Raw genomic sequence first — 15,095 nt, 5'->3', positions numbered from 1 at the left:
TGTTAAGCGTTATTTTTATTCTATCTGAGATATGTTTGGGGTCTATTACTGACTAAATGACTACAATTGCATACTTTTAGGCGTTTTATTAATTTTTCTTTTTTGATTATTATGTAAACGGACTTTTATTAACCTTGTTTTGTATTTTTGTTTTCTTTGCAGGATACCACCATTTCCGATTAGGTCGAATTGAATTTTCACATTAAAATATCGATTCCATGTGAAGCGTGTGGAAGTGATAATTTGTTTCATAGAATAACAGTTATAAACGTGTGTAAAAGTGCCAAAAGTTTCATCCTAAATAGTTTTCAGATGTTCTAAAAGTGTTCTAAAATGAAGTGCATTCGGTTCTTCTTATCTTCTCCAGCGTGTTAACCTGTCTTACTGAATAAATGTGACGAATGCGGTTGATTGTTGTAGTGCAGTCTCGATGGTGAAACGTGAAATATGGTGCTATGTGATGTGAATCCAGTCCGCACGGCTGAAAGTGCTTTCCCGAATGGGCGGTAAACTGGCCTGTGCGCTCACAACCAGCGTCTGCAAAGTCTAGGTCTAAGTGTTGGTGCACGTGCATTTCCACGCGTGCGCGCGTGCGTGTGTGTCCCGGTGTTTAGATAACTGCTGCCAAGTGCCACAGAATGGGATGCGGACAGAGCAAGATCCATCTCTACCCGAGGAAAAACAAAAGTAAATCGAACGGAAAGAAAAGCGGCCATAGTAAGTAACAGCCAACATATATATATAGCCACGTTAAGCAGAAGTAATTAGATTGAAGTGTGTTTTCGGTGGTAAAAGAGAAAGCAAAAAAAAAAACTCTCTCTCCCCGTGGCCCTTTTTCATAGAACCGGTGGTCGCTCACTTTGATGTATCACGATTCGTTTGATTTCTTGAATTTAAATGTCCATTTAAGGATGTTGCCGCAATGGCTTAAAGGCAGGGTGGTTTCGGGAGATGAAATTCACGTTTCCGCTTGCAATCAGGATCAAACGTGGCCGATTAAAGGGAAATTGGGTGAAGCACACACATACAGAAGTAAAAGCTTTCATGCTTTCTCCTGGCTTCTCTCAATTCACCTACCCAAATGGAGGGAAACCTTTGGTGCGAGCCCAACCTGGAAGCCCAAATTGGTCGATAAAAGATTCCCTCTATTTTGGTCCGGTTTTAGCTTTTGGTGCTGCTGTGTTGCTACGGGCATAAGGTTTAGAGAATCAATTTTACAACAAACACCAACAAAAAATGTTATAAACTGAGCATCTGCTCAAAGGAAGCAGGAAAATCTACGGGTTTTTTTTCGCCTCCTTTTTTGCGACTGCTTTTAAGCAACCCAACGCCGGTGTTTGGTCTGCAAATCAATGCTGGGACCAACGATGGTATGGTGGTGGTGTATAAGCATTTAAGGGATATAAAAGGCAAAAATATGGGCAGCAAAAAATATTAAACAGCAGAAACTGTTGAACCGTGCCTTGTGAACGGTTGTGAATTTATCAGGAAAAATAAAATTTTGAACCGGGGAGAGAGAGAGAGAGAACTTTTAGCTTTGGGGGAAGCAGATACCGTAATCTAACGGAATACGGAAAATCAAAAACTTCTACTGGGATTTTTGGTGGGATATCGTAATAAAAGGAAGAATTAGGAAAGCACAAAAGCACTAGGATTAGTAGTGGGAAAATTCGACAAAGATTTATAGTTACCCCTTCGTTTATGGGCAAAGGGAATTATAAAGCTTTTGCTATGTGTTTTTGATTCTAGTTTCGTGCAAATACCCACCATAGAATGGCAAAAATCTAACCAGATTTTGAAGCATTTTATTTACCAAGTTTTAGTAACAATTTAGCGGCCATTTATTTTTAAACGAGTGTTTCACCCTAACAATACGTGCCATGTTTGGGCATCGATAACGTTTTAGTTCGCCCGTTCCAGTCGTGTTCTTTGTTGATTAAAAACTGAGGGGAATTGGGGCTTTTTTCCCATCAGTGGCTAAATTTGATTGAGAGCTCATTATCAAAGCAACTGTCCTCGAACCGTTGCTGTTGTCCTTACGCAGACTAATGCCATAAAGTGAGCTGAACACGTAATTTAACGATGAAGAAGCAAAAGGCAAGACAACTCGGACCCCGTTGTCCATCGGGCACGCGGGTGTGTAGTATTGGTGGAAACTCGTCCGAAGGTCGACCAAAAAGACTTACGGTATTGTAAAAACGGACGCAAGAAGCTAAATTGTGTGAAAATTGGTTTATTGATCGGATGTTCGTTGAACCCTGGAAAGGGCGGTATGGGTGGGTATTTTGGGGTGGAGTTTACACCCACAAGGTATGCCGGTCAACGTAAATGAAGCGCTGGAAGAAACTGGAGACCGGTGGTACGTTCAATCCAGGCCGGACAGTTTTCCCATGGGTTGTTTTTTTCTTTTAATTTTATTAACCTTCGGTCAAAAGTGGAAAATAGCGACGGTCGTCGCCTTTTTTGTGTCCCCTTAATATAAATATTGCTTGGCGCCTTTGCTTGGTTGGACTTGGTAATAATGACCGTACATAAATGTCGGTCCCAGGTGAGCCGCCTTTTTTCCCTTCCGATCGATATCATCCGGTTTTCGTTTCGTCGCGTGCCACCACCACCTGCGTAACGCCCCTCCCCAATCTGGTCGATCTTTTCTACCATCATCGTAATGGATAATGGTGATGGAAAAGTATGGGGGGTTTTCGTAATACCGGTTGTTTACATCGACCAATAATCATTAATTTTGTTTCGGTCTGCCGACGGAGTGCCGATGGAAGTAAAAAGTGCAAATTAAGCTCGTAAGCATTGATGGCCAGTGTTTTTTTTCTTCTTTGCTGGGTTTTGTGGTGAGCATGGTTCTGCTGCGTACAAATTAAGATGACAAATCAATGTGATACGATGAACCCTGTGGTAGACGAAAGCACCTTGAAAAATACCTGTTGATGCTTTGGGGCAACAATACTTTTAAGCCGTTTCCATTGGAGGGTTTTAGAAGGAGTAGATTGCAACTTCTAAAAATGTAGAATGTGTATGTAAGTATGGCTTGTTTAAATATTTTTTTCTGAGGCTCCTAATACACAACCCAACAATTGGTCCCACCAAAAGTTAATGAAAACAGCATTTTTTTCTAAATTAATTTCTATCACTATTTCCAAGAGAATACTACTCTAAAGTTTGATGTTGCACTTTACTGAATATCGTTGTGTTTGCTGTAAAATCCTGAATGACTAGCACACACACACACGCCTGTCCTTGTGTGGACGTCGCGTACGGCGGCGACCATAAATCAATGGCCATAAATCAGTTCGCTTGAGAAAAGTGTTCCTTCTCCCGGGATCAGAATCTCCTCGGGTACCAAAGGATGGCGAAAAATGGCATGTCGTAAAGCGGGAATTGATTTTCCTTGTCCCTGTCGGTCGTAAACCGTGTAACAGCTTTGTGTTGGCAAAAATTTCTATGCATAAAAGCATAACATGTGTTGGACATTGCCATGGGTGGTGGATGTTGGTTGTTGTGTTTTAAGTGTCATTCAAGAAAAGTAGTTTACTTTCTTCAGAATTGTTTAAAAAAGTTTGTTGACAAAAAATTGAACATATAACCTTAGCGTTGTTTTCGCAACATCGGCACCAGAGGAGAACCTTGCACAACTTAAAGTGCTATCAACGAGATAACATTGGATTCGGTAATTTAAGACCCTTTCGGAAAAACAACAAAACACTAGCATGGATGAAATTTGTTTTGTTTTTCCAAAGCTCGGTTGCAGACACAGTTTCACGGCACCTCCGTTGCCGTTTTATGTGGTGAATTTCAATCGGTCATCGTGTGCATATCGACCAAAAAGGCGAAACCAGACGAACAAACCCCTGAAGGGTGGAAGGAAAGCCTGGAAAGCAGCCTAATTTGTCTTCACCGCTTGCACGGTCTCGGTGGCAGTAAAAGAAGATTAATGAGGTTCGCTTTTGGGCGTAAAGCTTGGTTTTGGTTTCGGGGCACGGTCGATGACTGGGCGTCCAGTGTAAATTGCGTTCTGTCGCGTGGTCAACCATTCTGCCCTTTTTGTGTATGTGTGTGTGTCCGTACGGTGGTAATAGATTCCTACTATCATGCTCGGTGTAATGCTTGCCCCTCCCCCTGCGGAGTGAGATGTAATCCTGGTTTGGTTATTTCGAAGGAAAATAATTAAAATTATAGTTCGGTGAAGTTATTTAACATATTGTGTGTCCTCGAAAAAGAGAAAACAACAATAACACACAAGAGCCCTTTTATCTGGTTTTTCCCTACAAAAGATAAATAACGTAATATCCAAACCATCATGCCTTGCGTATTGCATACTTTACGGCGCAAAATGGCTAGCATTTCTTTGTGATTTGTAGAATTCATAAATCGCCTAGAGATATGCAATTTGCGTGACAAAATTATATTCATGACCTTCAACTCTTTGCTTTATAACAACGTTTCGAGGTGTTGGGAGCACCGAGTGTGAAGCATTGATTCCTGACGTTGATGGAACGACTCGTTGTCTGTTGTCGTTACCCAACTCAACAAGATAGCTAATTTACAATCGTTCATCATGAATCACATTATGTGGTAGGTTACTGTTAATGTATTTTTCAAACATTACTCATCCTTGCCTCACTTTATATGTCGCTCACATCGAAAAGCCCCCAACATCAAATATCTATAAATCATCCGATGAAAGTCGATGAGCGGAGATTCTTTTTTTTTTTAAAAAAGGACCCATTTTACACCACCACCAAAGGCAATACGATGTCTTCCCGCGGGGACTGTGTGGTGACGGGGTGATGAAAAATGAATGAATCAATTCCACGGTTCCGCTCCATCTCCACTAGGCGCGCGCGCGGGGTATGCATTAATGAAATTTTACCCCGTAAAGCTTGGCCAGCTCTCGCATCGATCCACAACTTTATCGTACAAGGTCGATAAAATGAGCTTCCTGCTTCCCGTTCATGGGGTTCCCAGAACCAGTCCATGAGACGTTGTTCTTATCTCGTTTGCAGATCAGTTTTAGAAATTCATGACAGTTTTGGGTGAAACCCCAAGCCCCCGTACCACCACCTTGGGCTACCGGATGGCAAATCGACCGCTGGTCGAAAAGTTATAATGATTTTTCGGAGCTACACACTATTTTTGCTCTGTTTTAAATTGTGGCGCTTTTGGCGTATGACGTACACCGTAAAGGCCACACAGGGTTTTGCGCCTGGTAATGCGTGCTTGTTGCGAAAAAGGACAAACAGAGGACAACATGCACACTCACACACGACGCACACTCGTGGAGTATTCTCGTGCCCCCGAAACGTATCGCTGTTGCCATGTCGGAAATATTGGGTGCCACGAGCAGCGGCCACATTTACACATTCTGGGGTGGGAAATTTTCGATTGTTTCCACTCGTATGTAATCGTCTCTGCAGGGTGCTGGTGCCACGTTCTTGCGTATGTTAAATAATTCACTCAACATTAGGCTGGTTCTTTTGGACACGGTTTTTGGAGACCTTAGGTGATGCCGTATACGAATCGTACACGTTTTATGATGAAATTATTAACGAACTTAATGGTGGACAACACTGGCACTGGCCAAAATACTTGCAACAATGGAAATATGTTTTTTAATAAAATATTGTTTACCCATATATTAATACTAAGTTTAGTTGAAACGATTTCCAAAAATCGCTTGGTGAAAAATGCGCCGTAAGGTATGCAATCAGCGTATCATCAAACCGTCTAATTTAATGCAATTAGGATAGCATAATCATCTTTTCTTTTTGGTTTCCTTTTTCAACGCTTACTTTGTCGCTGCCGTTTTTGTCAAGCACATTCGCCCTCGGCTGCTGAAGTTCGTCGGGCAACCTGGCAACAAAGAACGAAAGCGCCCAAACATCGTACGCATTCGGTTGCGCACTGCTGAATCCGTACATGCCTCGTACGGTGGTTTTCGACTTCACAGATTGTTGTTATTAAGTTGTTATGATGTGGAAACCGAAGGGAGTTTTATATCTCCAGCCCGGCAGAGCCAAAGCACTATTGCGAAAGCACAAAGCACCGCCGCCGACTTTTGCTGACGTCAGCTGCAATATCCGAGCAGGATGAAAGAGGAGGCCGGAACGAACGGAAAGGAATCCTTTGAGAGAGCAAAAGTTTGCATTGAACTGATTTGCGGTGGAACTTTCAAACAAAAAAAAAAACGGGGGATCCCAAAGTCATCAGAAATGGAGCGCAGAGTAGTATAGTGTGTGGAAATGGGATTTAACGAGCACTTTTAACATCGTGTGGGAATTGAAACCGAACCAAACGGGACGAGGAGCTGAAACAATCAACTTCGCCGCCAGACGCGTATCAGATGGGGTGATGGGAGCCGCGATAAAGGAAATTCGAATAACGATGTCGCATTTCTGACATTCTGCTGGATTTAAACATAATCTGAATAGTCGCTAGAGTGTGTGCTTTACTCTTTTTCTGCAGTGAGATTTGAATGACTCTTTAGAGCAGGGGTCGGCAAAGTCGGCGGCCCGCGAGCCAAATTCGGCTTGGGAATAGATTTTAACTGGTCCGATAGAAGATTTGGTAAGACCTCACAAACAAAACAAGATATCTTAACCACGACCACGATATATGTATATCATCATAGTCGTCTAATGTGTTCTCAAAGATCCTCAAAGATTCTTGAATCCTCAAAGATCCATGAATGGCTTTTCATGACCTCAACTACTATTTCACTTAAGGCCTCAAGGAACTTGATCGACCACTGCTCTGTGGAATCATGAATCCTTTTGGGAGTCGATTCCTAATTTGAATCACTCCTCACAAAGAGTCATATGAATAGCTCTTCTCAAAAGAGTCATTAGGCACAACACTAGTTTTAGCACACTTATTTGCCAAATCAATTGCCTTTGATTTGGGTATTTAAGAGGAGCTAAGAAATCACATCCTCGTCCGCCAGGTTAGCTTTTTAGAGTGCGAAGTTTTGATCCTCGTAGTGATCGACGATGTGGCGCCATCTACAGCCAAACAGTCGAAACCAGCAGTCGCATTCGAATCGACCGTTTAATAATATTCAACACCCTGCCTTAGAATAATAGCGTTTTTGTTCTAGATATTCCATTTTATATAATATGACAAACTTTCGAAAAGTATCTCAACGTATCATAACGTCATTAAATAGTTCTTAAGACAGCGATAAATTAATAGCATCAGGGTGTTGTGAACGTTTGTATATGTGCGGTTCTTATTGTTTTTCCCCCATTTTAACTTTCAAAGAAATTAAAAATCAAATTTTCTATTTTATGGCTTCACTTGGTTGGTGGGAAATCGTCCTCTTTCTTTCCCTTTTGTTTCCCATCTATACACACACACACATTGCCTGCATTGAGCAAGATAATGAAATCGATTTTCCAACCGAATGCACCACAAATAACGGGCCGGCGGGATGATTTTATTTTTATTCCACACCATAGGCCGCCCATTTTCCTTTGATTGGACATTGTTTTTGTGGCCGTGCGAAGTGATAACGTGGGGGATGAGGGGGGGGGAAGGGAGAGAAAAAACTTTGTCACTTTTGCGAAAATGAGTTTCTTTTCGCGAAAGTTTGTGATTTGAACGGTGTGTCACTGTGCAGTCGGCCGTGCGGCGCGAACAATTTCCAGTTTTCCAGCCCGGTTTTATCTCTTCACCTTTTTGCGCCAATAAACAGGCACTTTTATTTACCTTTTTGCTTTGGTTTATTTGCATCTACAGTGTTTTTTTTCCTGCTTTGTTTTTGCAAGAAGTAAACAGCTTTTGAACGGAAAGCAAACCTGTGAAGTTAAAAAAAGAACAATAATGCGCTGCAGAAGCACAACTACCGCGGACGGCGCAGCAGGGTCCTTTCGTGTTCGATGTCCCGCTTATCGGGCGAGAGGCACTCACTCGCCACTCGCGTACAAGCTGAATAAACTTAGATGATAACAAACACTTTCTTCGGGGCCTGCTGGGCTGTATTTCTATTTCCTCAATGTGCAATGTTCTATTTTTGTTCCCGAAAGCTTTCGATGTTGCTTTCCTTTTCGTTCAGCAAAACTTTCAGCTTGAATACTTAAACATAAAGGCAATAAAGGTGGTGTTTTCGCCATGAAGCATACGGTGGTTTTGGTTGCTCTATATGCTCTGGAACTGTGGATGGGAAATTACTCGACCGAAACATCGCTCTTTGTTGCAGAACCTTTTCGTTTTTCTTTTTGGACGTTATATCCGGCGACGTGCCATTTCTATAAACACATGCATGCATGAATGCCCCTATGGCACACAACGCCGGCAACGAAGACGCTGGGGTAGACATTTATTTCTTAGCTAGTAAAAAATTATTGCAAATGAGCATAACGAGCAATGAGCTATTTTTAGTTGAACCAGGTTGAGCTTCCAGCGTATGGCAGGCAGGCAATCAGCCGGATTGGGAAGTAGGCAGCAGCATGGTTAAAACCCGTGATTCGATTACCCATCCGGGTGGCATAGCAAACGAATATAATGTTCCGCCTTGTGTTCGGTATCGCACAAAATGGCGACGCCTGGGTCGTGTCGGGGGATGCCAGAAACTCATCTCTGCTTGGCTCATGTGTTCGGCTGCTGGCGGTGATTTATAATACACGCGCAGAATACCGAACCTGTTTCGATTCCGAACGAGCCCCAAAATGAGCCACGGTGTACTGGTTTTCCATCTTTAGATGGTGTTTTCCAGCGGATGCCGTGGTGTGGGGTGGGGTTGGTGGTGTTTCACATTCACAACCCCCCCCCCCCCCCCCCCCCGATGATCTTCACAACCGTGGGGAAATTGTAAGCATTTGTTTCCATTCCATTTCCATTTCGAGTGGGGCTTCGTTGGCAAAATGGTGGTGCCCGTCGACTCGTAAGACACACACACACACACAGATACGGAATCCGTGTGCTTAACGGGTTCTTTGTGTACCCCCTTGCTGCGAATGGTGGTGTGGATGCCTTCTACCGCGCCCGAATCTATATAATTCACTGGGGGCAAGGTGTTGCTACTGCCGAGGATTTTTCTTTTTTATTTTGGCATATTCCATCTCGCGTCGTGTGCCTCCAACAGCCAATCTCGGATGGCACATTACGCTATGCGCGCTGGCAGGCAGTTATTGGATGATATGGTTTTTCCTTCGCAGCATAAAAATGGTACCAGCAGGCCCCAGCGTGTGTAGAAGTAATGAACGGCTGAACGGAGTTTACATTTCCATCAAACCCAAAATCTCCCCCTCTTACCCTACCAAAGGGGGGAGTAAGAAATTTATCCAATTTTTCAACCTCGAGAAAATAGATTGAATAATGTGTGTGTTTGTATGCTTTTATGTCGGCTTTATGTCGGATGTGTGATACTGTTTCTTCTTGCCTGCAGTTGTCGGGAGGGTTTGGGTTTTGGGGAGGGGGGGCAGGCATGCGAAGACTTTGAATGAAAGCTTGATTTGAATTGGCCGCATGTGTTTGATGAGGTAGAAAATGTGATTGTTTGATCAGTCAGTTTCGTTAAATTATGTGTGTGGTTCTGGCTTTTTTTAACTTTTGAAGATTTTTTTAAATTTATTCCCAAAAGTGAGATTTTTTTAAATATTACTTTTGTGATAATTCGTTGAAAAATTAGTACGCCACTGTAAATTGTTTATAATTTGATTTTACAAAGAAAAACCTCAGGTAGAGTGTAAATGGGTGTGATTTTGAAATGTTTTGTTACAAACCACCAGGCGCCTCCATCACAGTGGCAGGTTAAGTCTGTCTGAGAATTAATACAATTATTTACACAAGCTTCGAGTAATGACATGATCGGGCAGGGTTACTCATGCTCATGGGGTATTGGTTGTGCTGAAATGATAATGCATCATCATAAAGCCAAGTTCATGGAAATTCGTTTGCGTTCTCTCCCTTGCGACTACTGCTTCCCAGCACCACTCCGTTCAGTTTCATGGCCATTTAAACCCGATTTCGTTTTGCGCAATTCATTTACATTAAACACGGTGTCAAAAAGGTTCATCGTGCGAATCAAGTACCGTATTGACTTGGAACCGTTTCGTTTGCTAGGGAGGGCATGAAGATGTTTCCATTTTCCGCTTCCTGCTACTACCACCATCACACAGTCCCTTTCTCGTTTCACCACGTTTTCGGCGTGAAGGTTTTGCACTTTTGCGAAATGAGTTTAAAATTCGTTTGCCCTAATTATCATCTGTTTATGTTACTTTTGGCGCTGTTGGATCGTTTGTTTGCCCACCGTGAAGGGGTGCTTCCCAAGGGAAACTTGGGAAATGGGGATCAGGAAATGGTTTGATTTGCTAAATGGATTTTCCGACATGCTTCTTCGAACTCCGGCGACGTGGGTTCTGCCAATCAATTTCCCAAAGGCCAATCGTTCGGACAAATTGTAGTTTACATTTCCATCGCCATCTTGCTGCTGCTGTTGCCACATCCGACAACGAACGTAACGTTTGAAAAGTGGGAAAGTGAGTGTGATTATTAGTGCCCTTGTGGTCGTCACATTGCTGGTTCGCTCGTTTCGCCCTCAAGAGCATCCTCCATCGGAAACGATCCTCGGATGGGGGACGATTATTAATCTGACGACACTGCTTGACGTTTGACTCAAGTGTTGAATTATTTACAAAGCAGCGCCCATCGTTGAGTGCAAGACGATGGCTCGTTTTGGTGGTGGTGACGAGCCACTCCGTCGCGACATTGATTTCTTGTTGAGTTGGCATGCCGTAATGGGGCACGTCTATGAAAGACGCTCAGCTTGTGTTGTTTGGAGAGGAAATCAATTTTGAGCAGTAAATGGCCAAAAATTATCCCAGACGCCTCCAGTGTGAGGCACTCGTAGACCGGAAGCCCAGGCAATCGAGACATTTGCGAGAAGGAACGCGAAGAATGGCTGCCGGCGGAGATTGAGGACTCTCATAAAGCAGGCTCAATTCTATTGGTCACTAGTACCACCACCACAGGTACGGCATTCACTTCTCAGGTCGGTGAAAAATAAGGGAAAAAGGTTCGCAAAAAAGGATGAAGCTTCTCCCGGTCGCTTCCTGACCTAGACAGCGGAAATCCATTAACATTTTCATATCCTTTTTACGTAGCTTACGCATCGTCCATTTCCTCGGAATTGCTTACCGCTCGCCTGAACCTGAACCCCCCCCCCCCCCCCCCCTCTCTTCCTGTCTGCCCACGTTTGTGAATAGGCGTCCCTTTTATTATGCCACTCTCAAATTTCCCCGCAATGAAACGATGTGTTTTTCTACCTTCATTTCGCGCCTGCACATCGATTAGCAAATGTTTCACCGTTTTCACACAAACACACGCATCGGCAAAAGTCAACAAATCGTAAGGATTCCGACATGAAAGTGGATGGAAGCAACAACAAAAAAACTGGAAAAAATAACACAGCCTTTGAGCGAGCACACACGCGGTGGTGGTGGTGGTGGTGATGGGGTGCTTCGTTCCATTCACCGTAAGGTAATGACAACAACACGATCATCAAAGCTTTTCCGCCCGTAAAGGATGCCTATTTCCACCATATCGCCACCCCCCCCACCACCACATACCTTTGCCGGCCCAATATTGTTTCTCCGACGCCCATCCCCCGCTGCTTGGACACACATCCGCTTTTTCATCCCTCTGGCGGCGCTTTTACGCTTGTGTGTATTGAGCCGGAATGGTGCTGCAACAATTTGCCCGCTTTTTGGGGCGGGAAGCGAGCTGGGAAAATTAAATTTTGTGTTTCCAATATCCTCCTACATATATTTTAAGAAATAAAACACCCAGACATAACCAGCCTTCCGTTTCGTGTACCATGTAATGTGCGGGCAAGGGCTGAGCACTTGAAGTGACTGAGGGTACTGATTAGATTTTACTCACCCGGTGGCTCATTTAAAGGGGGGGGTGAAAAAAGGGAATTACAGCTGCTTTTGTCGGGCGATAAATTTTCTCTAAAACTCCCGACAGAAGAGCACCCACCCCAGAGCTACGCTGAAACATACCATTTAGTTAAGGGTGTCGAAATACATTTTAAGAAGGTGTGGCTGACTTGAATGTTTAATTCGAAATGGTAATAAAATTTTTAATAGCGATATTTCATTTAGATTGGTTCCTATTTTTAAGTAGCAGTATCAAAAGCATGGTTATAAACGTTCAATTTTAATGCGAAAATTAGCTATCGAAAGTATTAACAACACTGGTTTGTAATTCGTATTGCATACTGTTAGGCGTCACAATCCTGAAAGCGAGACGCTAGCAAGACGAAAATAACAACCTTATCCGGATGATGTAATAGCGTCCCGCCTTCGTCAGTATCTTGGATCGATATTTTTGGTAGTAAAAATAAGAAACTTATTCACACACACACACGAGTCCATCCGCTAGCCCATGAAGCTGACCCAAATTAAATTTATCTCTTCCCTCTATTCACGGGTATCCAGTATCAAAAGGTTTTTATTCACAGGGCGAACAAAAAGTTCTGCAGATCACAAATCCGTGCAAAAAGCGGAGAGTGCCGAGAGAAAAATCAATCGACATTGCATTTATAGTGCATATAATGCCATTCGTTTTGCGATAGTTCGGCCATCCTTTTTCGTCCCCGCACGGGGATGGGCACGCTTGGTGCGCGGGTTCGTACAACAGAGCGTACGAAGAGGATGCAAGCTAGCGAAAAACGATTCAATTTAATTCTTGGAACCGACATCCGGATGACATCCTTTAGTGTCCTGCCCGGTTTAGTGGCATGGTTGATATGTTTCGTTGAGATAGTGGCGCTGGGCAATCCTGTATTGATATTTCAGATTCGTTTAGTTTGTGACATAAGATTGCATACTAGAGAAGGTTACTAGTACGCTTTGTGTTTTTAAGTACGTTTCTATCAAAGAAGGAAAATTTATATTCTGATTTTATGACTAAATCACAACCATTCTCTGTTGTAATAAGATATGGGACATTTAATTCTTTTTAAGGATTTTAATCTAAATTAAATTGTTCGAATAAATATTTAACTATTTAGCTCACTATTTGATTTCTACTGTTTCAAGCAAACGAACGAAGGTTGGTGTGACCTTCGACTCATGATTTAAATCGTGAGTTCACTCAAGATTTAACCCTTCACGGCTACCCCCAACTCACGATTTAATCTTGTGTGACTTAACTCTGGAATTAACTCTTCACGGCGACCTTTAACTCGCCATTTAATCACGGGTTAACTCTTGTGTGAGTTGATTCAACTCTTCGCCATTCTTCATTCTTCTTCACTCTTTACCAACTCTTCATCAACTTCTGTGAGTTGATTCAACTTCTACAATTCAAGTGAACTCAACTGAAGCTCTTCATCGATTTCAATCATTCATGAGTTAGTTTACATATATGTGAGTGAATGTACCGGAGTAAGTGGGTTATTGGATTAAATCCCGAATAAACTCACACAAGAGTTTATTTATGGTTTTAAATCATGAGTCGTCGTGAAGAGTTAGATCTTAATTGTTTTGAATGATTGTTCTCTCTGCAAATAAGTAAGATCGCAAATTGGAAATTTGGAAATTTGAATCAACTCACTCCCTAGAAAGATTTCAATCATCCAATCATTCTGAATCATTGTGCACATTACTAGTTCTAAGTGTTAGCCATTTTCCTTCTTACAATTTATCTTTTTTAATAGATTTATAGAAACCATGTTTTGATAATTCAACAGTTGACAATTTTTGACAGCATTCCCTTGCTTTACTTTAATCCAAAACTCATCACAAGCCAGCTTGTTCATGGTTTGTGGACACTTTAACCTACATCTCACTTTATGGGTGCTATAAACAGAACCATAGCAGCATCTTGGCGAGAGAGAATAACATTAATCCATTCGAACATTAAATTGCAGACAGCAGTGCGTACGCACACTTGGTATCACCTGCAGCTAATCATTATAACGACACGGCAATCACGAAACTCGCCCCTTGATGTCCGACTGGATGAAATTAGTCTGGGACCATAATGATTATCCGGGCCCCACCACCTCGTTCAGACAAATGATCGATACCGAAAGTCACACCGTACGTACATCCTCTTAGCGACCATGAAGGTGAACTCTACGGTTGGATGCTTTTCGTGGTATCGTGTTTGTCTGCTTTGCGGGACACATAATAGAGCCGTAATCTAAGCAGCCGCCACGGACTGTGGTCAACACCTCCGTGGCAATCCGGTTCTAATTTAGTTGTGTGCTGCACCATAAAAAGCTTTGATCGGAACGCTGGAAATCTGCACGAAAAGTGGGAAGGAAGGGAGCATTGTGTTTTGTTTGGGCCAAGTTTACGCGGTTTGTTCGACAAATGGTGAAACATTTCATGGTGGTTTTTGGCTGTTTCGCTGCGAGACAGCGTGATAATATGGTATTAATGAGCTGCGTTCGAATCGCTTTCGTGCGGTCATGCAAACGCCTAAAACATAATCCTGGAGCAGCAGAACATTGTTATACCGAACGGTTGTTTATGGTTGTACAAAACACCGCGTGGTGCTTGCGTGTAATGTACCTGTGGAATAGCTTAACATTATCACACTACACATCTTTTCAGCTATGTGTGCATGATTGATTGTTGTAAGATGGCCTTTTGGAGGGTTGCCACCATCGGCACGAAGGTTTTATTAAATTAAAACTGACCCGCGCTCCATGTGAATGAAGCCATTCTCGGTCAACCGGGGCATGTTTGTTTGCATGATGAACTGTGTCGTGTATATACATTGTGATTTTGCAATGAGAAGCTTGTTAGGGAAGGGTTCACCACACAAATTGCATGCTTGTGCACACTTTGTTTCGCTTTTTGCATACATTTAGGCGCGTTCTGTTCGCAATGAACCATTATGGAAATAGCCCATCAACCATAAAAAAAACCCAACCAAATCGTGTCCAGTACACGGGTTGGGGTATGTGTGTGCGGTCTTATTTCCTGTCAAAACCAAGCATCTTCATCCAGTTTGCTACATAGTACCCGCATCTCTACACATAACTACAATGTGTTCTGCTTCGAAGACGATAAAATTAATCGTTTGAAATATCCTCTCCCCCGGCACTCGGACAATGTTGCACATTTTCC

At 42.8% G+C, this 15,095-nt stretch overlaps 1 protein-coding gene across 1 annotated transcript in view; it reads left to right on the top strand.

Annotated features, from left to right (window-relative positions):
- The first annotated feature begins 638 nt into the window (after nt 1–638).
- The window catches only part of LOC128305475 (putative cyclin-dependent serine/threonine-protein kinase DDB_G0272797/DDB_G0274007), a 64,457-nt gene continuing 50,000 nt past the window's right edge, over nt 639–15,095 (top strand). The window contains exon 1 of the mRNA XM_053042946.1: nt 639–717. Coding sequence (XP_052898906.1) covers nt 639–717 — 79 coding nt within the window. The remainder of the gene's footprint in view (nt 718–15,095) is intronic.

This window comes from Anopheles moucheti, chromosome 3 (assembly GCF_943734755.1).
Source record: "Anopheles moucheti chromosome 3, idAnoMoucSN_F20_07, whole genome shotgun sequence".
In the NCBI taxonomy this organism is placed as follows: domain Eukaryota; kingdom Metazoa; phylum Arthropoda; class Insecta; order Diptera; family Culicidae; genus Anopheles; species Anopheles moucheti.
Note: the sequence above shows the minus strand (reverse complement) of the source record. Positions and strands in the feature narration are given on the sequence as shown.